Source organism: Myotis daubentonii, chromosome 10, assembly GCF_963259705.1.
Source record: "Myotis daubentonii chromosome 10, mMyoDau2.1, whole genome shotgun sequence".
NCBI classification, from domain to species: domain Eukaryota; kingdom Metazoa; phylum Chordata; class Mammalia; order Chiroptera; family Vespertilionidae; genus Myotis; species Myotis daubentonii.
The window spans coordinates 2,685,870-2,709,076 of NC_081849.1; the positions used below are offsets into that span (position 1 = coordinate 2,685,870).

Here is a 23,207-nt window from a genome sequence, read left to right on the forward strand (position 1 = left end):
TAAAGCACAGGCTGTTTTATAGCCTGTTTATTTTTCACTTTTTACCTATGTAATCAATCCTCTAGAGTTGTGAATTAAGGAAGTGAGGCAGACTTGATTGTTGTTGGGGACAGGAGTCTGTGAGGAGTAGCAGAAACGCCCTAGCCAGGTGGCTCAGTTGGTTGGAGCGTTGTCCCTTAAACCAAAAGGTAGCAGGTTCGATTCCCAGTTGGGGCACATACCTAGGTTTTGAGTTTGATCCCTGGTTGAAGCGTTTACTGGGGCAGCTAATCCATGTTTTTCTCTCCCTTCTCGCTAAAATCAGTAAACATATCCTCCGGTGAGGATTTTTTTAAAAAAAAAAAAGTGGCAGGAAGATTCTGACTGGGAAAGAAGGGAGCAGAAAAGAAAGGAAGAGAAGCTCAAAGAGCAGTTGTTGCTGGTGTTCAGAAGCACTTGGTACCTGAGCTCAGTTCATGCTGTGCGGGACCGCTGAGCAGTGACACTCACCTGGAGGGACAGGTGGGCCTGTGCTGGGCGTCCAGCAAGGCTCTTAGACCCGAGCAGAGCTGTAGCCGGTCCGTCTTCACCCGGAACGCTGTGGAGACCACGTGGCCTGACACTGTTCTGTTTTACCCGGAAGGGTATGAGGTTTGTGGCTGTTGGTGGGGCCTTGCTCTGTACGTGTGCTGTGGGTTTCCTGCACATGTGGTGCAGTCAGTGTGCCTGTGTTTGTCATCCTCCAGGAAGTCGGCAGACCTTAAGGCACGGCTGCCTGTCCCGGTGGAGAGGGCCAAGCTCTGTGTTGGTTTTTCCAAACAGGATCCTAGATTCTTTCTACAAAAGAATCTTCTTTCTTGGCTCCAGGTGCTGAGTTACTTTCACCATCAGAAGAGAGTTCGGCAAGGCGTGGAGGAGATGCTCTACCGACTGTACAAGCCCATCCTCTGGCGAGGCCTGAAGGTGCCCATGCCGCTGTGTCGTGCTCGGACACACCCATTCCAAACCGCGGGGGCAGCAGAAGCAGGCCTGGGCGGGGGCCTCGCGGCATTTGGGATGAATGTTTATTCTTGTATTAAATCAGACTGATCTGAGTTGGTTTAGTGCTGGCCAACCCAGCTGGGAACCTGCTAGTGGAAGGGGAGGGGGGCTGTGCTCAGGAAACCAGCAGAGGTAGGGGGGGCGGCAGAGCTGGGCGGGGTGTCCTGTTCCTCGAGACCCCCTGCTGAGACGGGGCGCCGGGATGACAGCACTGGGAGCATTCCAGTCACAGGATTGCAGCACCGGGGACGTGTTGGCGTGGGACGTGATGTCAGTGTGTCTTAGTGACGCAAGGTGGGCTTTGAGCAAGGCAGCGGTCTTCCATCTGTCGGCGCTGAGCTGAGCTTGGCCGACCTAAGGAAGGCCTCAGTGCGGTCTGTTTCAATTGCCTTCAGTTCGTAAGTCAGTCTGCGCTGAGATGCCAGGAGCTTTACTCAGACTCTCCACTGACGCCTTCTAACGCCGCCCTCTCTGTGGGCCTGACACACTCTTCCTTCATTATTCCAGGCCAGAAACTCTGAAGTTCGCTCAAATGCTGCCCTGTTGTTCGTTGAAGCATTTCCTATTAGGGATCCAAACTTCAATGCCATTGAAATGGACAGTGAAATTCAGAAACAGTTTGAAGAGCTCTATGTACGTATTCGTGTAGTCAAGCTCCTTATCCCTTCAGCTGTCTGGCCTGGGGTGCGTCCCGGCTGTCCCCGCCTCTGCCTGTCCCTCCCCTGCCCGCCTGGCCCCCCACGGCAAGCTTTCCACATGTTGACATTCTTCAAGGAAATCCATTCTCTCCCCGGTGACTTTGTGGGTTCATAGTGCCCTTTTCTCTTCCTCTTCATCTCCTTTGGGACATTTAATTATTGCTTCATATAATTTTAAATGTTTTAAGTGTATTCTTATCTCTCCAGCAGAGAAGTAGTATATCATAGGGGTTAAAACACCCCCCGGTTTGACTCCACCTGTGTAACTTTGGGTGACACTTTCCTGTCTTTTCACCTGTGAATTGTGGGTGGGGATACTGCCTACTGTGGAGTTGTGGGTCGTGTGTCTAAGGCAAACCTACAGGTAGTACCTGTGGCAGTTGTTTTTCCAGGTGACTGGGTTTTCAAATGAGGCGTTAGGACGTGAGGTGTGACATTGTTTCCTGGGTGCTGTGGCTCTTCCTCTCCTTGCTGGAAAGTGCTGCCCCTGCTCAGTCCTCCACACTTCCGCACGCGCAGGTTCCTAACACAAGTAAAAACGTTAGTTTCCTAGTTAGTAGAAGAAAATTATTGGCAGAAATAGAAAAAAAAAAGCCATGATAATGATGGTTACCCATGGCACTCTGAAATACTTAATTTTGTTTGTTTTCTGACTAATTGTGAAAAATCTCAGACAGAAGGTTGAAATTATAGCCCTAGCTGGGTTGGCTCAGTGGATAGAGCCGTGGCCTGCAGACTGAAGGGTCCCAGTCAAGGGCACATGCCCAGGTTTCGGGCTTGATTCCTAGTGTGAGGCATGCAGGAGGTAGCTGATCAATGATTCTCTCATTGATCTTTTTTTTAAAATATGTTTTTTTATTTATTTCAGAGAGGAAGGGAGATGTTTTAGAAACATCAGTGATGAGAGAGAATCATTGATCAGCTGCCTCCTGCACGCCCCCGACTGGGGATCAAGCCTGCCACCCGGGCATGTGCCCTTGACTGGAATTGAACCCGGACGTTCTATCCACTGAGCCAAACGAGCCAGGGCTCATCATTTATCTTTCTCTCCTCCCTTCCTCTCTGAAATAAATAAAAATATATTTAAAAGAAAGCTGAAATTATAATAGGATGTCCCTCTCCAGAAATCTCTCCTCTCTCTTTAAGAAAAATATATTTCTATTGATTTCAGAGAAGAAGGGAGGGAGAGAGAGAGAAACATCAGTGATGAGGGAGAATCATTGGTCGGCTGCCTCCTGTATGCCTGCAACCCAGGCATGTGCCCTTGACCAGGAAGTGAACCATGACCTCCTGGTGCATAGGTCGATGCTCAACCACTGAGCAATGCCAGCCGGGCTCTCTCTTTTTTTCCTGGCTATTTTTTTGTTGTTGAAGATGCCAAATTAATTCATTTGTTCCCCAGAGTCCTGGTTTTACAGAACCCATCCCTACAGTGTCATTGGTGTGTTCCTCTGCCCTCTGTCTTTCCTGTGAATTGGTAGTTAAGTTTAGAGTTGAGGAGTCATGGTTTTGCGGGTTTTGCTGGTTGTGTTGGATTCTCCAGGTGCTCTCGTGTATTTCCATCAGATACATAGGACCATTGTCTGGATTGAGTCATTGCAAGCAAAATGACTTTATTTTGGGCTCAGTGCATTTCAGCGCTTGGAGAGCTCGGGAGCGGTTTGCAGAGGCAGTGTCTGATAGACTGGTGCTCAGGACAGTGCTCTCAGCAGCGGAGCAGCCTTGGAGGCCCTGCGTCGGCCACGTCCTGTGGGCGGGATTGTCAAATCAGGCCCCATGAGGGCTGCAATCGTCGGCTGTGGAAATGACACTTGACCAAAGATTGTGGGTCTGCATGACCTGTAGTTCTGTAACTTGGAACATTGGATGAGTTGTGAATGTCCAAAGTGCTTATGTGTAAAGCAGATGTTGATAGAAAGGGAACTGATTTAAGATTTTTAAGCTGTTTTCCCTCCTACTTCTAGAGCCTTTTAGAAGACCCATATCCAATGGTCCGCTCCGCAGGGATCCTTGGTGTTTGTAAGATAACTTCCAGATACTGGGAGATGCTGCCCCCGACAATTCTCATTGACCTCCTGAAGAAGGTGACCGGAGACCTGGCGTTTGACGCAAGCTCGGCCGATGTGCGCTGTTCTGTCTTTAAGGTGAGATTTTAGGTTATATAAGCAATGTTTACTTATTGTAGGGTAGTTAGAAAATACAGAGGGAAACATCCTAAAATAGAAACATCATAATATCACTATTGACATTTTTTTTTGTATGTCCAAGGTAAGGTTTTACCAACCAAATTATCTACTTGAAATGGTCTTTCTTCAATGTGTGTGTAGGGGGGGGGGGGGGGTATATACTTTTCATAAGAATCTACAAAACTGTCCTTCCTCCATCGTGCAGTCTCAGTAGTTACTAGGACATCTCCATCTCGTTTCATCTGTAGTCCCGCCCACTGTCTCCTAGAATTCCTTTGGAGCAAATCCCAGACATTGCATAATCTCATCTGTAAATATTTACCTATGACCTTTAAAATATAGATGTCTTTTAAAATAAGAAACCCATTTTCCTAATAACTGAAAAGAGAAGGTGGCAGGGCGTATCAGTCTTCCGACAAGTCGGTGCCTGGACTGAGCTTGGGCAGGTCACTTGGTCTCTATCTGAGGAGCTTGGGTCCTGCAGGGTGGAGTCAGGAGGTGCAGAGAAGGTGAGGGCTGTTGGCATGGATGAAGGACTCTGTGGTCTAAGCTTTGGACACCGCTCGACCAGCAGTGGTGCTGTGTTTCTTTAACTCAGAAGATTATTTTAAAGCTACTCTAATCTTGTTTGGGTGAAACAGTGGAGGAATAATGGTCAGCCTTTGAAACCATACCAATTCACTAAAAGTGTGTGTTAATATGAAACCGTTTAAGAAAGGGTTATTTTCTACAGGTGTGTTTACTTATTTCACCAGTGGAACCAGATGTTTTCTCACCTGAACCTTTTTAGTTTATGTTCTAATTTGAATCTTGTCTTTCTCCTTTCTTGCAGTGTCTACCGATAATTTTGGATAACAAATTAAGCCACCCATTATTAGAGCAGCTTTTGCCAGCACTAAAATACAGTCTCCACGACAATTCGGAGAAAGTGAGAGTGGCTTTCGTGGAAATGCTGTTGAAAGTTAAAGCCGTAAGGGCTGCCAAGGTGGGGTAAATAGGGTTTTTCCTATTTAAGACATGACGTAAATAAGTACATTTGTTTTCATCCACAAAAAGACAAAATTCAGCGTTTGGCTAAACGTTAGTTATAAGGGTCGTCATTATGGTGTGGTGTTATCTGTGAGTTTTTCCTTCCACACAATGGTTCTCTGAAATTTACTTTCAAAAAGGCTGTTTCCACAGCATTGGGGGAAGAGCTCACACGCCCTTCCGTGCAGGGTCCGCCGCACAGCCCTGGGTGCGCTCTTGCAGTGACATAATGCTGTGTGGCCGCGAAAGAGTGAACTACACAGAAACAACTCTAAGATAGAAGAGGAAAAGCAAGCGTAGGAGCCAGCTGTTTGAAATGGGGAACACAGCATTACAGCCCGTATTTGCTCATACAAATAAAACACCCTGGGAGAGTCAGGACGTTAGTGACAGCTGCCTGCGAGCAGGGATTGGGTGTCTTGGGATGGGGGTCTGGGAAGGCCTTGTCACTGCTTAGGGTGTGTATTTGTGCTTTTCAGATTTTGGCCTGAATATTTTTATGTTTTAAAAAATAGTATATTTTGTATGACCTGCATAGTAAGAATACCTACATCATCCCCATTCTCACTCCCTTGGTACTTGTGCTGCAAATCAGTTGATGGTGTGGTCTGTCTAGCCTTCCTGCTGTCCGTGCTGGGCCGGGGCCCCACAGTGGCCTGGGGGCGGAGGGCCCTGAGTCTGGTGTGTGAACCCCTAGCCTCCTCCTTCAGAGCCCTCTGCTGCTTGGGCCCTCTGCATGTCCATGACAATTTTAGAATCGGCATGTCAGTTTCAACAACAAAGTGGGGTGCAGTTTTGATTGGCTTTGTTCTAACAGCCTGTTAAAAGGAGATTCTGAGTCTGAAAGGGAAGTGTTTGGCTGACTGTTGTTTGAGCTGTAAATCTGCTTGCACAGGATTCTGGAGGTGATGATGGAATACAGAGGGCAGTTGTTTCTGCTTTACTAGTGAGTCTCCCCACGAGAAGGGGAAAGACCAGTAAGACAGAAAGAAGGCCTGGGACCGGAGTCTGGGCTTTGTCTTAATGAGGTGCTGCTTTTGTCTTGATCTTAGCTGGCTCTTAGAGGGAAGGCAGAGAGTGGCTTAGTGGTGAGGTCTCTGAAAGGTTTGTTCTTGAAAATCCAGGTCAGAGGGTGATGGGCCTGTGGAGAAGCAGCTAACAGGAATGGGTGATTGTCACCCAGTGGAATGGTGGGCAGCCTGCCGCTGTCTGCGGCAGGTGGTGCTGGCACAGGCGCGGGTCTCCCGCACCCAGTGTTGGAGGAACATCTAACTTCTTTTTTATTACGCTCTGGAAATTTTGCTTAAAATGTTCAGGTGACAGGAACATTGATAGGTCCCCGCTTGGTGCTTTCACACAGTTTTGGAAGATCTGCCCCATGGAGCACATTTTGGTTCGTCTGGAATCAGATTCCAGGCCTGTGTGTCGGCGCCTGGTGAGCCTCATCTTTAACTCTTTCCTGCCCGTGAACCTCCCAGAGGAGGTGTGGTGTGAGCGCTGCGTCACGCTGCTGCAGATGAACCATGCTGCTGCCAGGAGGTTCTACCAGCACGCCCACGAGCACACCGCCTGCACCAACATAGGTATGCATGCCAAGGAGCCTGGCGTAAGCTCTGCTTGAGTGCATTGCTGAATGGTTTCCCTTGGATGGCACTTGTAGTTATTTGGGGTTATATTTTACTATTAAAAGGCAATTTTGTTGAAGAAACATGTGAACAAACTATTGGTTATCTTCAACATTATAGCAAAGCTGATTCATGTGATTCGCCATTGCTTAAATGCCTGCATCCGGAAGGCAGTCCGAGAATACCAGGAGGAGGACGAGGAGAGGGAGAAGGAGAACGTGAGTGTAAGTAGGACACGGGGGCCTCGAGCCCTGGGCCATGTCACCCCTCGTCCCCATGGGCTGTGATGTGGGTGTCCGGGCCCAGCACAGGCCACCCCCCAAGATCGCAAAGTTAGGAATCCAGGGCCAAAAGCCTTGATAAACAAACCGTGTTACCCCTCGTCCCCATGGGCTGTGATGTGGGTGTCCGGGCCCAGCACAGGCCACCCCAAGATCCCAGTGGCCAGAGTTAGGAATCCAGGGCCAAAAGCCTTGATAAACAAACCATGTCACCCCTCGTTCCCATAGGCTGTGATGTGGGTGTCCGGGCCCAGCACAGGCCACCCCCCAAGATCCCAAAGTTAGGAATCCAGGGCCAAAAGCCTTGATAAACAAACCATGTTACCCCTTTACCAGTTACCCCCAAGTCCTAACTTTTTTATGTTTCTCACTAATTAGCACCCAAGCCTAAGTGTCCTTGTCCTGTCAGTTCTTCACAAATTTATTGTTTCTTTGTCTAAAAAGTATAGAAAGCTGCTGGTTCATCATTTTAAAGAGACTCTGTTGTGCACACATATTAAGTTAATCTGGTTTTAGATAAGTTTATTACTTGTCCAGGAGTGGGGGAATTCTTCCCAATCCCCAACTTTAGGAACATTTTGTCTATTCTTTTAGTATTGATATTTCAGCTAATTATTTTGGAGGATCATAATGTTTTTGAAAGAATTGTTGTACATCCTTTGTAGTTCATTGTGGAATTTGTGTAGGAGTTAATGCAGAGGACATTTATTATTAGTAACACCCCGTCCTAGATTTTCCTCGCCTTAAGCTTCTCTGTAGGTTTTTCTGTCTGGGGGTGGCATATGCATACTGTATTTTAGTTAGGTGGCAGAGCTCTTAACCTCTGCTGTAAGATGCTACTGAAAACATTATGGGGTCGAATTTCTAGGACTCAGTTTTATTTAGAATTCTCTTAAATAATTTATCAGAAGTGATTTAACCCTGACCAGTGTGGCTCAGTTGGTTGGACATTGTTGTGTGCACCAGAAGGTTGCTGGTTTGATTCCTTGTGTGGGCACATGCCCTGGCCGTGGGCTCGATCCCCGGTATGAGGCATGCAGGAGGCAGCCAGCTGATTGATGTCTCTCATACAGATGTCTCCATCCCTCCCTCTCTTCTTTTTCCCTCTCTCTCCCTCTCCCTCTCTAAAAGCAATTAAAACATTTATATATATATATATATATATATATATATATATTTTTTTTTTTTTTTAATTGATTTTTTACAGAGAAGAAAGGAGAGAGATAGGGAGTCAGAAACATCGATGGGAGAGAAACATCGATCAGCTGCCTCCTGCACACCTCCTACTGGGGATGTGCCCACAACCCAGGTACATGCCCTTGACCAGAATTGAACCCAGGACCTTTCAGTCCGCAGGCCGACGCTCTATCCACTGAGCCAAACCGGTTTTGGCCATTTTTTTTTAAGTAATTAATCAAAGAGATTGTTTGGCTGCTATTTCTTCAGAGCATAAGAAGAGAATGTTTAGGGCTTGGACACACTACTTGTCGGCACTGTCTTAAGATTGTAACCAAACTTGCGTGCTCACAGACATTGAAAGTAAAATCTTAGGGCAGTTTTGTGGTGCTCATCTAGGTTAGAAGACTCGCCTAGTTTACACTGTTGCTGCAACATGGAACTGTGTGCTGGCCCGAGGCGAGCCCTGGCGCCAGTCCGTCTTGCCTCGCTCCTGCCCTGTGTCCCCTCTGATACAGGCTGACAGGTTGCTCAGGGCTCCGGTGTGGCTTTGCTTAGTCCTTGGTCTCAGGCTGTCCAGCTACATGTCAGAAGGAGAGTACTGCTCACACATGTGCCCTTGGACTCAGGCCTGTGTGGCACATCCCCACCAGCCTTGTCCCTGCCCCAGTCAGGGGCTGCAGATGTGGGACAGAGAAAGAAGAGGGCATGAGACAGTGGGGCTGCATCTCATCGGAACAGCCGGCCTGAGGAGCAGCTGCATCAGTTCACAGGCCTTTTCAGCCTGGATTTGGGAAACCCTCAGCTGAGAGCATTCAGAACTGGCCCTGCTTTGTGTTCTGTTGGGATTTGAGTTCCTCTCTTTAGGGCTTTTCCCTCCATGGATGGATTGGGTGGGCAGGGTTCTTCAGGAAAGTGATTCTATCGCTGCTAATCTTCAGAAACCTTAGCTGAAGATGCCAGGACAGTGAGCACCCCATCTGCAGGGCGGGGGCTGCCATGTGTAGGTGGGCACCGTGAGGGGCATGAGCAGGTGTGTGCTGCGGAGTGCCAGGGCTTCTGGGCCAGCCTCAGACTCGTGCTGATGGTGGGGATGGTTTTGCAAAAGAGCAAAAGCGTATTTTATGAGGTAATAATAGTTGAGACTGTTACGTTTTTTAAATATTGAAGGAATCCTCCAGGCTCATTATTAATAATTTAGACGTTAATGAGAGAGCTTGCATTTTGTAATATTTTAGATCATTTTCTGTACCATCAGAAAACACAAGGGTTTAGAAATAAGTAGTTCCATTGTGAGCTATGCTAGAAAAGAAATACAATTTGTCACATACATATTCTAAAAATATAAGGCTGAAAGCAAAAGTTTTTGAAGCTTTTAACATTTCCTCTTTGCTGTCTATGAAAAATCAAAGCTATTTCTGCTAAAATACAAAGTTGGCTTCCTCTTTTTTTAAAAATATATTTTATTGATTTACAGAGAGGAAGGGAGAGGGATAGAGAGTTAGAAACATCGATGAGAGAGAAACATCTATCACCTGCCTCCCTTACACCCCCCACTAGGGATGTGCCTGCAACCCAGGTACATGCCCTTGACCGGAATCGAACCCGGGACCCTTCAGTCCGAAGGCCGACGCTCTATCCACTGAGCCAAACCAGTCAGGGCAACTTCCTCTGTAATGAGATCTCACTTGGGAATTTAGCGTATTTTTGTAAGAAGTGATGGCTTCTGTGAGGCACCCGTGATAAGGCTGCAGAGCAGTAAAACAGAATTAAATGCAGAATGAAGTTTTGTTAATTTGTTATTTGTATTGTTCTCATAGTAGGCTTTGGTAGTTTTATTGCTTTTTAAATGTGACTGGCCATACCTCATTCAGAGTATTAAGTGCCCATTGAAAAATGTCACTATATAGAAACAACTTTTGTCCTTTCTGTGCACCCTCATTCATCAAGCTTACTTTCCGTCATACTTCAGTAGAGAGCACAGCAGTACCAGCACCTGCAGTGAGTCCGCCGTGGCCTCTCCTGTGCCTGCAGGTTCTCCAGCTGTCTGCTGCAGCCACCGCAGGACTTGGTCCGTGTGTCTGCCGGGGTGCATATGTGCAGCTTGAGGCGATGGCAGGGGAGAATTTATTAGAGCCTTTGTGGTTCAGGCCCACATTCAGACGATAAACAGCAGCCATTATGGCTTGCTGCCAGCCTAAGTTGGGAAATGTCAATGCGTATATTAATTTAAAAACAAGTTGAGGCCGAAGCCGGTTTGGCTCAGTGGATGGAGCGTCGGCCTGCGGACTGAGGGGTCCCAGGTTCGATTCCGGTCAAGGGCATGTGCCTGGGTTGCGGGCGCATCCCTGGTGGGAGATGTGCAGGAGGCAGCTGATCGATGTTTCTCTCTCATCGATGTTTCTGACTCTCCATCTCTCTCCCTTCCTCTCTGTGGAGAATCAATAAAATATATTTATTAAAAAAAAATTTAAAAATAAATAAATAAAAACAAGTTGAGGAAACCCATGAGGAGCAGGGTCGGCGTCACACCTTCCAGCCTGTAGAATGGGCAGTCCGTCCCTGAGTTTTAGTGGAATCGCGTTGAGTCATCAGGTTTTACACCTCCCCACACGCACAGTCTGTTCACGTCGAGGTTTGTGATGAGAAGTGACATCCTTTAACAAATCAAAAGGTACAGTAAAAGAAAAAGCATGCTTTTTACTAGTATGTTATGTCCCTAGGTGATGACAATAGGTTATACATTTTGAGGATTTATAATTCATGTAAATTGTTGATTGAAAGGATATAGGGTTAACGTAGAATGAGTTATTTCTTGGGTGGGCTTTTAGAAACCAATTTACTTCGGAGAGATTCTCAAATACAGAATAAACTCTTTTTCAATAGACATGAAAATAGACTTGATATTCTTTACATTTCTGCTTTCGTTCTAGAATTCTTAAGGGTGCTTTCAAAGACAGTGCTATGATCTCAGTAGTTGTTATGATTTGATTCTTTCACAGTAAAATTATTTGCATCTTAGGTTCTGGATAAAACCCTGTCAGTCAGCGATGCTGCATCCATGGCAGGTTTGCTAGAAATCATCGTGATTCTCTGGAAAAGCATTCACAGAAGTATGGAGAAGAACAAAGAGGCCAGGCTCTACACCATTGACAAGTTTGCCTCTGTGCTCCCTGAGTACCTGAAAGTGTTTCAGGTGAGATTGCCACCTGTAAGCAAGCGTATTGAGGTGACAGTGGAGCAGAATTAGCAGAAGTGCTCGACACGTCTGCTTCGCCATGGCGCCTCGTCTGTAGCAGGAGGGGCTCAGCCAGTTCTTACCTGGCAAGGGGGTTGGCCACTAGCCTTCTGGGGGTGGAGGCCACATGCCTTTCAGCTTCATGTCCCCAGCACTCAGGGGAATGTCAAGGGTAAGCACTCGATTTTTCTGTCTCTGCTGGTCTGTGGCAGTCCTTTAGAATCCACTTTGCTTTTCCGGGAATTGAGAAGGAGGAGTTTGTGAACATGAAGGTGCGGTAGCACTTAGGCTGTGTGGGCAGCTTCCAGCGTTTGATGCCGCACGAAAAGCAAATGGGAAGTGTTTGAGTTGTGTCTGTTATCGGGGCAGAGAGCCAGGGGTGTCATTACTTCTGTTTGGGTGAAGGAAGCCTTCTCATTCCTTGACTTTTTAATTTACTTCTGAAGGGAGTTCATATTCAAAAACAAATGAAAATAAGATCAATAGTTGAAAATGCAAATTATCCCCAATTATAAAGAGAGCACGGTCTGAGTGACGAAAGATCATAGGTCTTGGGAACCCCATTCTCTTGGAAAATGTCCTCTTGGCTCATCTGTGAGCTGTTTCTGTGACTGACACGCCTCTGAAAGGCAAACTGTCCTGTCCATGAAAGCCAGCAGCCTAGGCTGCCAAAGCTACCAGCACATTTAAAAGTTCAAGTAATTCTGCTGTCCTGAGACACCAGCATTATCTCGAGAATCTCAGAAGATAAACACAGACACCCAGAGGACCCTGGATGAGGTGGCAGCAGTGTGGCTGGGGTGCCTGGGAGCCCAAGGAGGCAGTTAATTCCCTTTATTCCAAGTGATGGCGGCAAGAGAGCTTCTCTACCTGCAGGAGCTCAGAGGACCCGTGGCCACCTGCAGGGAATGAGCCAAGGGCGTTTTGTGTGGCGTCTAAGTGCTCGGTGGTGCAGGCGCTGCAGAAGTCTGATGTGTTTGCCGCATCAGCTCTCCCCACGCCTTTCCCATTAGCTGGCGGAGTCTGATTGGGAGGGATTAGGTGTTGGGAGGCAGCTCCAGCAAACTCTTTTCCACATTTCCCATCACACTATCTCGTCTTCCTACAGAGACTCTGGGTATTTTATTTAAAAATTTTCTCTGGTTTCATTCTCTTGAGTTTTATGTTCAAGATACCAAGCATATGCAGATAACTTTTTTTTCCTTTTATCAGCAATGTTTTTACAGCAAAAAAATTTGTTATTCTGGTTACTGATATAGCCCCAGGTTCTAGATTGTTGCCTGGTACACAGTAGGTGCTTAATAAATATCTGCAAAAAATGAATACATTACAGAGCAGCGAAGTGTTGTGTGCACTTTGAAAATAGTTGTCAAACATGAGGCTTTCCAGCAGGTGTAAGTTCCTGCATTGCGCATGGCCAGAATTACCTGTGTAGTTCCTTCTGAGCCACTTTGAAAATAGGAAGCTAAATGGGGAGCTTCCAGAACATGGTGGTTCTGGTTTAAATACCCTTTCGCTTTGTCTTCCTTTTTGTGCTTTTAGGATGACCGCTGCAAGATCCCTCTCTTCATGCTGATGTCCTTCATGCCGCCTTCCTCCGTGTCTGCCTTCAGGTACTCCGCTCAGGGCAGCGGTGCAGGGGGAGCCCCACGTCGCTGTGCTTGTTGTCACTGACGCTCAGCAGGCTGCCCCCCATCAGCTGTGACTTCTCAGGTGCTGCTGCTCGCTGTGCAGGGAACAGGGCAGCTTCCCGGGGCTCTCGCGTTGTCCAGGACCCCGTGGTGACTGCGCGGAGCTAAGGCCTCTGAGCCTCTGAGCCTGAGTCGGGCACTTGTCAAGCCGACATGCTGAGACGCTAGCGCTGCGCTGTGTCCACGGTGACGCGTTGGCCAGTGTGGCTGCGACGTGGGGAGCATGGCCTCGGGCACTGTGCTGTGCTGCAGACCCACGTGGACGCCGCACCTCGGTGTGAGAAGGATATAAATGTCTCTTCAGTAGTTTCCTTTGTTATATCTTTAAATGATGTTGTGGGGAGATTGGATACATTATTGAAATTAATTTTACCTGTTCCTCTTTTTTATTTTTAATGTGGTGACTACAAAATTTAAATGACTGACGTAGGGGCCTGTTTTTGTGTCTCACGTTTTATTTTTTATTTGGTAGTGTTGGTTGGTTATTAGCTCAGTAAAAATTACTCGTTTTTATTCATATTTATGATACAATTAATATTTTGATGCTAAGCAAACATTCTTACCCCCAAATTTGGAATCTGCTCTGGAGTCTGATGGAGATAACAGGGAAACGGAGGGTGGGTTTATGTGGCATGTCAGGGAGGACTTGACCCTGAACCTGGCGGCACTGACGCTCCTCTTCCTAAAGCTGCTTCCAGTTGCCCTCGCCTTTTTTTTTTTAAAATATATTTTATTGATTTTTTACAGAGAGGAAGGGAGAGGGATAGAGAGTTAGAAATATCGATGAGAGAGAAACATCGATCAGCTGCCTCCTGCACACCCCCTACTGGCGATGTGCCTGCAACCAAGGTGCATGCCCTTGACTGGACTCAAACCTGGGACCCTTCAGTCCGCAGGCCGATGCTCTATCCAGTGAGCCAAACCGGTTAAGGTTGTCCTCGCCTTTTAGACAAGCGGGAGATGGCTGTGGAAGCGTTTGGTCTGATTTTGTGTCTGTGATATGTTCAGCTGCAGTGTGATTTCCACACTGAGAAACCAAGAGGAGGGGGCTGCGGAGAGGAGCTACTGCACGCTGCTGGACTGTCTCTGCTCCTGGGGACACGTGGGGCACATTCTGGAACTCGTCTGCGACTGGCTGCCAGAGGAGCCCCCCCAGGGAAAGGTGTGCTCACATCCCATCTCTTTAGATCTGCTGGCGAGGGTGACTGTCAGAGCGGACACTCTCCTGGGACAAGTGTGTCAGTTTGTTGCTCTCCTTCTCAGACTAGCTCGGCATCTAAGCGGAAGGTGCAAATCCACGCCCCACACCCCTTGAAGCCTGAGCTGGCATTGGTTTACGTAGAGTACTTGCTGACCCACCCGAAGAACCGAGAGTGCCTGCTCGCTGCGCCCCGGAAGAAACTAAGCCACCTTTTGAAAGCACTTGCAATGTCCAAGGTAACTTTATAGAATAGATACAGACCTGTGAGAGTTAGTGACAAAGTCAGGTCTGAATGTTCGTATTTATGGGGAAGTTTCCCAGCTGAGAAGGAGTGGGGAGCTGTCTGGTCCCCCCTCTGTGTAGACAAGGACATGAGGCGTGGGTGACTGACAGGCTTAGGAGGCGGGACTGCCCGTGGGTTCCAGGAAAAGTAGGGGACTGTCCCCGGCACAAGTGACAAGTGGCTCTGCCCCCATGACAGGCTGGAGGGACGTCCCTTCCCTCTGTGTTGCTGCCGTCAAACGGCCCTGCTCCTGTTAGGTGCACTGTCGGGGAGTCCAGCCTGAGGTCCCACCCTGCCCGCGGAGGAGAGCCATGTGCCCAGGGAACTGCTTTTCTCTTTTTTCTCTGTGTTGGTTGGTCTGTCTTGACAGGGCTATCTCTGCCCCTCACAGAGGGCAGGTCAGAATTCACCCCGGGGCAAAGGCTCCACCAGGCTGAAGCAAGAACTTCCAAGTGATGTTCCTGTCCCCTGGTGGAGACTGCAGGGGCAGAGGCAGGGAAGACTGCTTTTCTTGGACAGCTTTGCCGAGTTGCAGAGTCACCTCTGCTGCTCAGGCTCCCTCTCCTGGTGCAGTTATGTCAGGTGCTTCCCACCGTCCTCGCCGTGCGTCCTCAGCGGGAACATGGCCACAGGCATTTTATTTTGCAGGTGGATCTGGAATCAATTCTGCAGCCGCCTGGTGGGAAAGCTGAGCACTTCAGTGAAACAGCTGCCCTGCGAGCCTTCAGCCTGCACTGTCGGCTGAGCATCCACCTTCAGCACAAGGTGTGTCCCGTCTCCACCCCGGGCCAGAACAAGAAGCACCTCGCCAAAGCCGCCCCGTCACTAAGTTATCTTTTTGTCGTTGGACAGTTCTGCACAGAAGGAAAAGCTTACCTGTCTGCTTTGGAAGACACCGGGTTTTGGTTAGAAAGCAAGGTCTTGTCTTTTATTCACGATCAAGAGGAAGACTATCTGAAACGCCATCGGCTCATTTATCAGCAGGTCATCCAGGTTAGCCTGCTTCACACCGGCCGTCCTCCTTCCGGGCTGTCAGGTGCCGCGGGACTACGTTTCCTGCTTTCAAGCCGTAACTTGAGATGGCGGTGTTGCTCTCAATACTTACGTTGGCCTTTGAATGTCTACAGTTTATTCTTTTCAAAACATAAACGCTGCATAATTTTAATGTAATTTTATGCATTACATTACATGTGATAGGTGTTTACTAATGTTTATGGCATTACATAAAATGTAATTAGATTTCCTATGGAAACATGAGAGTTAATGTATCTTTATGGCAGTTCCTTTATGAAACATCTTTGGAAATACCTGCTGTATGTGCTAACTGGTAGTCCATCCGCTGTGGGTAGCTTTGTGGGCTGGGCTACCTCTTTGCTTTCTCTGGACTTTGTTGGTGAGTCACGTCTGCACATCTGTCTCTTACAGACCTACCTGACTGTGGGCAAAGATGTGGTGATGGTCGGCCTTGGCGATGGCAAGTTTCAGATACAGCTTTTACATTGGAGTCTCAGGATCATGCACACAGGTACCGCCATTCCGTAAAGGACTGGTTGGGACAGTTAATCAAAACCCGTCCCTCTCCTCCCCCACCCTCACTGCTGGTCAGGGCTGTGGCTTTAAACAGACAGATACAGAACACGAGCGAGCTCACACCAAAAAAGGGATTTACAGGCTGATGCAGCCAGGGAATTCAGAGGTGTTTTTAGCGTCAGACGTCAGTAACTCAGTGTTTCTGACGAGGTCTTGGGGGAGTCTCCTGGCTGGGTTCGCCCATTGTTGGGTGGCTTTGCTGTGTGTGGCTGGGCATTGGCCTGGCCGCCAGGCCATCTGCTCCTCCCTGCTCGCCAAGGCAAGGTCACAGAGAGCTCGTCCTGCCCGGCCACAGGGGCTGTGAGTCGGATGTTTCATGCCCCCCAGGACCACTGGGAAGTCGCCGTTTCCCCAGGAACTGGTGCACCTAGGAACGTATACCCACACTGGCTATGTACTCAGTACTAAGTGAAGTGTGTTCAGTGGATGAACGAGGGGCCAGCCACCTGGGCCTGGGCCTAGCGATGGTCTGGGTCGTTCAGCTGTGGGTTCCAGGGCCGAATTCTCACAGCCCCGTCACCTTATAGCGGGAGGAGTGGGGCTGTGGTCAGAGTCAGGTTCAGGGGAGTGCTACTGGGCTGTGACCCCCACCCCACAGCCTGGGGAGCCACGTCCTGTGTGGACTGGCTGTGAACTTCTCCCTGTGCACTGATGCTACACATGCTTCCTCCTGAGATCTGTGGAAACTTGGGAATTGGCTTCTCAGTTTCTCTAAGCCTAAGTATTGCTGGAAACATAGAAATGAGATTATCATGTAACAAATTCAATATTGTGTTTTGAAAATTAGATTCAGTGAGTCTGAAACTCAGTCGACATGAGCTGCATGAGTCTTGACCCCATGCTGCGGACCCTGTCCTGCAGGGCCTTGTCCCCTGCCTCCGCCACTGAGGTTGATGCTCGAGCTGCAAGGCCACTCTGCTGTTCCAAGCATGTTTCCTCAGATGAACCTGAATGACAGAGTATACACTGTGTGTTTAAAATAGCCAAACTTAGACTAAATATTAAGTAGGACAAGTATTATTGCTTTTAAGTTTAAAATTTCTTTTATTGATTTGAGAGAGAGAGAGAGAAACATGGATCTGAGAAAGAGACATTAATCGGCTGCCTTGCACATGCACCCAGTATGGGATCGAACCCGAAACCTGGTATGTGCCCTGACTGAAATCGAACCCACCACCTGTAGTGTACAGGATGACTCTCCAACTAACTGAGCCATCTGGCCAGGGCCAAATGTTATTGCTTCTAAAGTTTGGGTGTTTTTTTTTTCTTTTTTTAATCCTTTATAACTCGTATTTTCTATTGTGAAAATAGCATTTTAATCTTATGCTTAATCATTGAAACACTAAAAAAAATTTTACATTTTTCAAACTTTTTTTTCACTTGGGAATTATTTTAAAGCACTGAATCTATTTTTAGTATTCATAAAATTTACTTTTCTGAGGCGTTAACAAGAATTTTAGGCTGTGTATAAAGAGTAATTACAGGTAAATAGTAGGTACATTATAATTAAGGCACTTATCAAATTGTCTTTGTTCTTTTTAAGTTTCAATAAAGGTCAGTTCTATATTTTTTTTTAAAAAAGAACTTTAGATCCTCCAGTGTGGCCAGTTTCACCATGAAGAGGTGTGTATTCCCCAAACAGAGCCCTAATTTAGCGATTTTCAAATGGTGTACCAAAATAATTTTTAGAACATGACTATTAAGTCAGGGGCACTGACCTCTTTTCCCTTAGATTGTCAAATTAAAAAAAAAAAAAAAAAAAACAGCCAACACAACAATAGACATCTAGTGTGAATTAATAAAAATTATACCTATTTTTATTTTTGATGGGCAAAAAAATATTTTTTGGTGTGCCGCAGAATTTTAGTAATTAGTTTATGTGCCAGGGGATGCAAAAGGTTGGAAATCGCTGCTCTGAGCTACTGATGTGACTTCTGATCAACAGAAATGGTATTTGTACTTGAGCAAAGATTCTTACTTATCAGGATTGCCCAGAGGAGAGTCAGCTCTGTGGTCATTCCTGCAGTCCTGTCACAAGTGGCACTGTGCTGAGCAGTTTAGCTGTTCACTGAATTAATGAAATATTTTAATTAAAAAAAAGTCACCCGCCTGGCCGGTGTGGTTCTGCAGTTGAGTGTTGACCCATGAAGCAGGAGGTCACGGTTCAAAAATTCCTTGTTGTGGCACATGCCTGGGTTGCGGGCTCAATCCCCATATCAGGGCATGCAGGAGGCAGCTGATCAATGATTCTCATCACTGAAGTTTCTATCCCTCTCTCCCTCTCCCTTCCTCTCTCTGAAATCAATTTAAAAAACAGCAACAACAACAAACATTAAAAAAAAGACACCAGTCACCCAAATATCCTAATATATAAAATCCCTGGGACCATCATGACCGGAGGCTCGACCAACCGGAAGTCAGTCCTGCAGTCAGCACTGGGTTGCTGTGGTGACCCAGCTCTGACTGCTGGGGCTGCAGGCATGGTGACCCAGCACTGACTGCTGAGGGGCTGTGAATCAGGCCCGGAGAGAGGCCTGAAGAGAGAAGCTGGGACTGATCCGTAGCCTCTGTGGCAGCTATTGATCAGCACTTGCCTCTCTCCAGCAGCGGTGCCTCCATTTCTCTCCAGGCCTTCACCAGGGCTGCTGATCAGCCCCACCTTTTTGATCAGGCCCTGTTGATAGGCCCAGAGATGCTGACTGGCATACAAACTGACCAATCAGAACCAGGCCTGCAGGGAAGGGCAGTTGGGGGCCATCAGGCTGGCAGGGGAGGGCAGTTGGGGGGGGACCAGGCTTGCAGGGGAGGGCAGTTGGGGGTGACCAGCCTGGCAGGGGAGGGTAGTTAGGTGCCATCAGGCCAGCAGGGGAGGGCAGTTGGGAGCGAGATCAGGCTGGCAGGGGAGGGTAATTGGGGGTGAGATCAGGCTGGCAGCAGAGGGCAGTTGGGGGCAAGATCAGAACTGGCAGGGGAGGGCAATTAGGAGCTATCAGGCTGGCAAGAGAGCAATTAGGTGTTAATCAGGCTGGCAGGGGAGCGGTTAGGGTGTGATCAGGTTGGCAGGCAGAAGCAGTTAGGGGCAATCAGGCAGGCGAGCAGTTAGGAGCCAGCAGTCCCACAGGGATCGGGCCTAAACCGGCAGTTGGACGTCCCCCGAGGGGGCCCAGATTGGAGAGGGTGCAGGCTGGGCGAGGGACATCCCCCCTCCCCCTGCACGAATTTCGTGCACTGGACCTCTAGTTACTAATAATTAAGCATGGCTTTCTGCAGGCAGCAGTGTGTCTTCCAGAAGAGATGTCCTAAAGCACACATCACCCAGATGTGGAAGTCCAAGCTCAGAATCACAGGGCCTTCTGCAGTGACACAGCATGTGTGTTTCTGCAACAGCCTGCATCCTCCTGCAGTTAGGCAGTGACAGTGACGGGCTGTGGGGCAGCAGGAGAAATGACAGTCCTGCAAAAATAGTGCAGCGGGAAGGGAAGGAAGGCTGTCTTTCTAGTAAAAGTTACAGCAAACACACAGCATTGTCTTACATGGAAGGGGAAGGGCAGGAGTGATGGCGACCATGGCCCTGTGTGGAGCTGGCTGTGCCAGGAGGACCAGGTGTGTCTGAGCTCTAGGCTGCTGGTAACCAAACTCACAGTCAGGCTCATGCGCCCTGCCTAGCAGTGGCCTGAGTGGTGCACTGCAGGGCAGCAGGGGCGTCCTGTGTCTTCTGTCGCCCACACTGTGAATTCTGGCTATCTCCAGGACTTTGTCCTATTTACTGAACTGCTGTCTATGTGTATTTGGTTCTAAGGCATAGACTGCTTGAATATAATGAAATCACTTTGAATTAAATTTGTAACTTTTCAGGTTTTTGTCAGTAATTGAAGGTATGAGTTAAGTGTGTGGCCGTTCCCCTACGGCCCAGGACTGCAATGGCTCTACGGACAGACCCTCCTCTTTTCAGGGCCCTGTAATCTCGCACACCGGCCACTTCTGAGCTGTTTGTACTTCATTTGAGAGCCTCAGTGCTCCCTTCCTGTCTGTTCCCTGGACTGACTGACGGGCGTGGAAAGAGTGTGTCCCTTGCCTCCTTTTATTTATCTTTTAACCCTCACCCGAGGATATTCTCCCATTGATTTTAGAGAGAGTGAAAGAGAGAGAAAGAAAAAAATATCAATGTGAGAGAAACACATCCTCTGGTTTCCTCCTGCATGAGTCCTGACCAGGGCCCGGGCCGGGGAGGAGCCTGCAACCGAGGTATGTGCCTTTGACCGGAATCGAACCCGGGACCCTTTGGTCTGCAGGCCAACGCTCTATCCACTGAGCGAAACCAGCTAGGGCCCTTGCCTCCTTTTAAATAAAAGAGGTTAGTTTCTTGAAAGTTTCTACTATATTTGCAAAGATTTTAGAAACTTTGTTGATTCTGGTAGTGCCAGAGAGACTTCTTGAACACAATTGTTTCTTATACCTACTTTGGCAGATAGTAGCTTCTTGCCTGTCTCAAGTAGAGCTTACAGTATCTAAAATGGAGGTAAATTCAAGATCTCTAGGGTGTGCTGCAGGATTAGGCGAACACTTGGAAAACATTTTCCCAAATCAACATTGCACAGTGAAGTGATTCGAAAGAGAAAGACAACCAATACACTACAGGTGTTAGAAATTTAACAGTTGGCCTGCGAGAGTGTGCCGTCAGTCCTATTTTGAAAGCTTGTGAGCCATCGTCTCAGACTTGTGCTGTGGACCTGGTACTGATTGGGTGTCACTGTTAGGGGAGAAATAAGACACATTCTCTAACCAGGTATCCAAGGCACACCTGCCCATGTGTGCAGTGAGCACGGTTCTCGGTGCCTGAGTCAGCGATGCTGTTCTTGAAGGTATTGGTCTTACTGGTATCTTTAAAGGAACAAGTTTCATCTATTGAAATTTAGATTAATCTGATTAACCTATTGGCTTACTAGGGACAACTTCTTTAAAGTCACCATAATGCACAAGTATTAAGTAAGAATGTGTAATGTTTTCAACTAAATTATGTGATTAGATAACTGATTTTTCCAATTTTCTTTCTAGTGAAGGGATTCTTTTATGTTTCATTGCTTCTTGGCATTCTGAAAGAGGTAACTGAAAGTTCCTTAAAGCAGAAAACAGATTCGGACGAAGAAGTTGCAACGTTGTTTGATATGGTCCAGAAAGTCTTTCAGAAAATGTTGGAGTGTATGGCCTGGAGTTTTAAGAAGAAACCAGAAGAAGGCCTGCGGGTACTCACGTCTTCACAGGGTGGGGTGGTTAGACATCAGGTGGACCTGCTGAGCTGGCGGGAAGGGGCATCTGCTCTCCTGCAGGCTGTGAGCACTTGCTGTCACTGGGCTGCTGGGTTAGGTGCCACGTGGTGGAGGAAATAGTGCTCGCTGCCACCTTAGGTGTACTTGCCACCCATCACAGATGAGCATGGCGCACTCTGGCATGCGGTGTGAGCCAGGTGTGACTGTCAGCTTTGGTACAGGTGTTCCTGCGTTGAGGGCACAGGCCAGCAATGAGAGCTCACCTGCCATTCCCTGTAGATGATAAGACTTTCCCTGGTAAAATGCTAAATTCCACCTTAGCTCCCCCCTCTTGCAGCTCATACTCCTTCGGCTGTGAGAGGCCCGAGCTGGCAGGGCCGGCAGCTCCCTTTGCTGATTGGGTGCTGAGTGGCCTAGAGCCAGGTTTGCGTTGGTCCCAGAGTCCTGTTGTCATGGAGAGCGCCTTGTTTTTCTAAGTACAGTAGCGGCTAAAAACATGGATGAGCTACTTTTTTTTTTTAAATCCTCACCAGAGATATTTTTCCATTGATTTCTAGATAGAGATGGAAAGGAGCGGGGGAGAGAGAAACATCTACCTAAGAGACCTGCACATTGGTTGCCTCCTGCACGCACCCCTACTGAGGACCGGGAGTCAAACCTGAGACCCTTTGGTCTGAGGGCCAGCACTCTACCCACTGAGCCCACTGGCCAAGACTGAGCTACTTTTTAATGAAGATTTAAAAAATGTTTATGTGGGAGGGCGTTTATGAAATGTTGAAAACTTCCAGTTTCGTTCTGGTCCCAGCTGAGAGAGGTAACTGAAGGTTGGTGGCGATATTTTCTCTAGCCTGGTTTTTATTTCAGTTACATTGAAAGGTTTCTGTTTTTGATGAGTTGGTTCTAGTGTCGGTTGTCTGTGTAGTGTGATGTGTGGTAAGACTTTCCACATTCTCACCAAGCCCATTACCATGGCTGCACAGCTTCATCCGAGCACATAGCTGATGTTGCGTTCAATGTCAGTGATGTTTCTTCACCTTTTCTTTCTTTTTCTTTTTTTTTTTTTTAATATCTTTGTTGATTTCAGAGAGGAAGGGAGAGGGACAGAAAGATAGAAACATCAATGATGAGAGAGAATCACTGATTGGCTGCCTCCTGCACATCCCCTACTGGGGATCAAGTCCACAACCCAGGCATGTGCCCCCGGCCAGAATCGAACTCGGGACCCTTCAGTCCGCAGGCTGACGCTCTATTCACTGAGCCAAACCAGCCAGGGCCACCTTTTCTTTTTTCTCTTTCGATATTATTGATACTTTTGTTCTTGGAGAAAAGTTTTTCTCTGCTTTGGGGCAAACAATGGCAGGCAGATAATTGCTAATTGCAAGTGGGCTTCTGCCTGGTCTGTCGTCTTCTGGTCGCGAACTTAGCGATGTGAGTCAGCAGCCAGAAGGAGAGGCGGGTGGACAAAGGGCAGGCGGGGTGGGCATGCTGAAACTGAGGTGGGAGGGTGGGGGAGGACAGGGTGGCTCCCCTGGAAGGGCCTATTCTCTAATCACCGAACTGCCGATGTGCTTTCTCCGTAGCTCCTGCACTCTGTTCAGACTCCTCTGCATGAGTTTATAACAACAGTGCAGTCTTGGCATGTGGGCACACCAGTTCACCGCGGCGTGCTTTCCACGTTGATGGCGGCGTCTGTCGTTGAAATAAGTCACCAGCTGCGAAAGGTGAAGCCCATGGTTCTGAGACTTCTGTGTTTCTTGTTGACTATACCAGGTGCTCTTTTCTTCTTTTCTGCCAGCAGCACATTTTATGTTTTAACTAGAAGCCAGGTGCACAAAAATTTGTGCACTTGGGGAGCGGGTTGCCTCAGCCCGGCCTGTGCCCTCTCGCAGTCTGGGACCCCTCGGGGGATGACCACCTGCTGG

At 48.0% G+C, this 23,207-nt stretch overlaps 1 protein-coding gene across 6 annotated transcripts in view; it reads left to right on the top strand.

The window, feature by feature from the left end:
- Nucleotides 1–23,207, top strand: part of NCAPG2 (non-SMC condensin II complex subunit G2) — a 60,401-nt gene that overhangs the window by 24,055 nt on the left and 13,139 nt on the right. For 3 of the 6 annotated variants that reach the window (XM_059711303.1, XM_059711304.1, XM_059711305.1), the window contains exons 11-25: nt 847–942; nt 1,528–1,653; nt 3,683–3,862; nt 4,737–4,889; nt 6,294–6,516; nt 6,679–6,782; nt 11,038–11,211; nt 12,796–12,866; nt 13,953–14,106; nt 14,208–14,381; nt 15,077–15,193; nt 15,281–15,421; nt 15,854–15,953; nt 21,074–21,261; nt 22,866–23,006. In XM_059711303.1, the coding sequence (XP_059567286.1) occupies nt 847–942; nt 1,528–1,653; nt 3,683–3,862; nt 4,737–4,889; nt 6,294–6,516; nt 6,679–6,782; nt 11,038–11,211; nt 12,796–12,866; nt 13,953–14,106; nt 14,208–14,381; nt 15,077–15,193; nt 15,281–15,421; nt 15,854–15,953; nt 21,074–21,261; nt 22,866–23,006 (2,142 nt within the window). The remainder of the gene's footprint in view (nt 1–846; nt 943–1,527; nt 1,654–3,682; nt 3,863–4,736; nt 4,890–6,293; nt 6,517–6,678; nt 6,783–11,037; nt 11,212–12,795; nt 12,867–13,952; nt 14,107–14,207; nt 14,382–15,076; nt 15,194–15,280; nt 15,422–15,853; nt 15,954–21,073; nt 21,262–22,865; nt 23,007–23,207) is intronic. The other 3 variants (XM_059711306.1, XM_059711307.1, XM_059711308.1) reach the window with 3 other exon arrangements.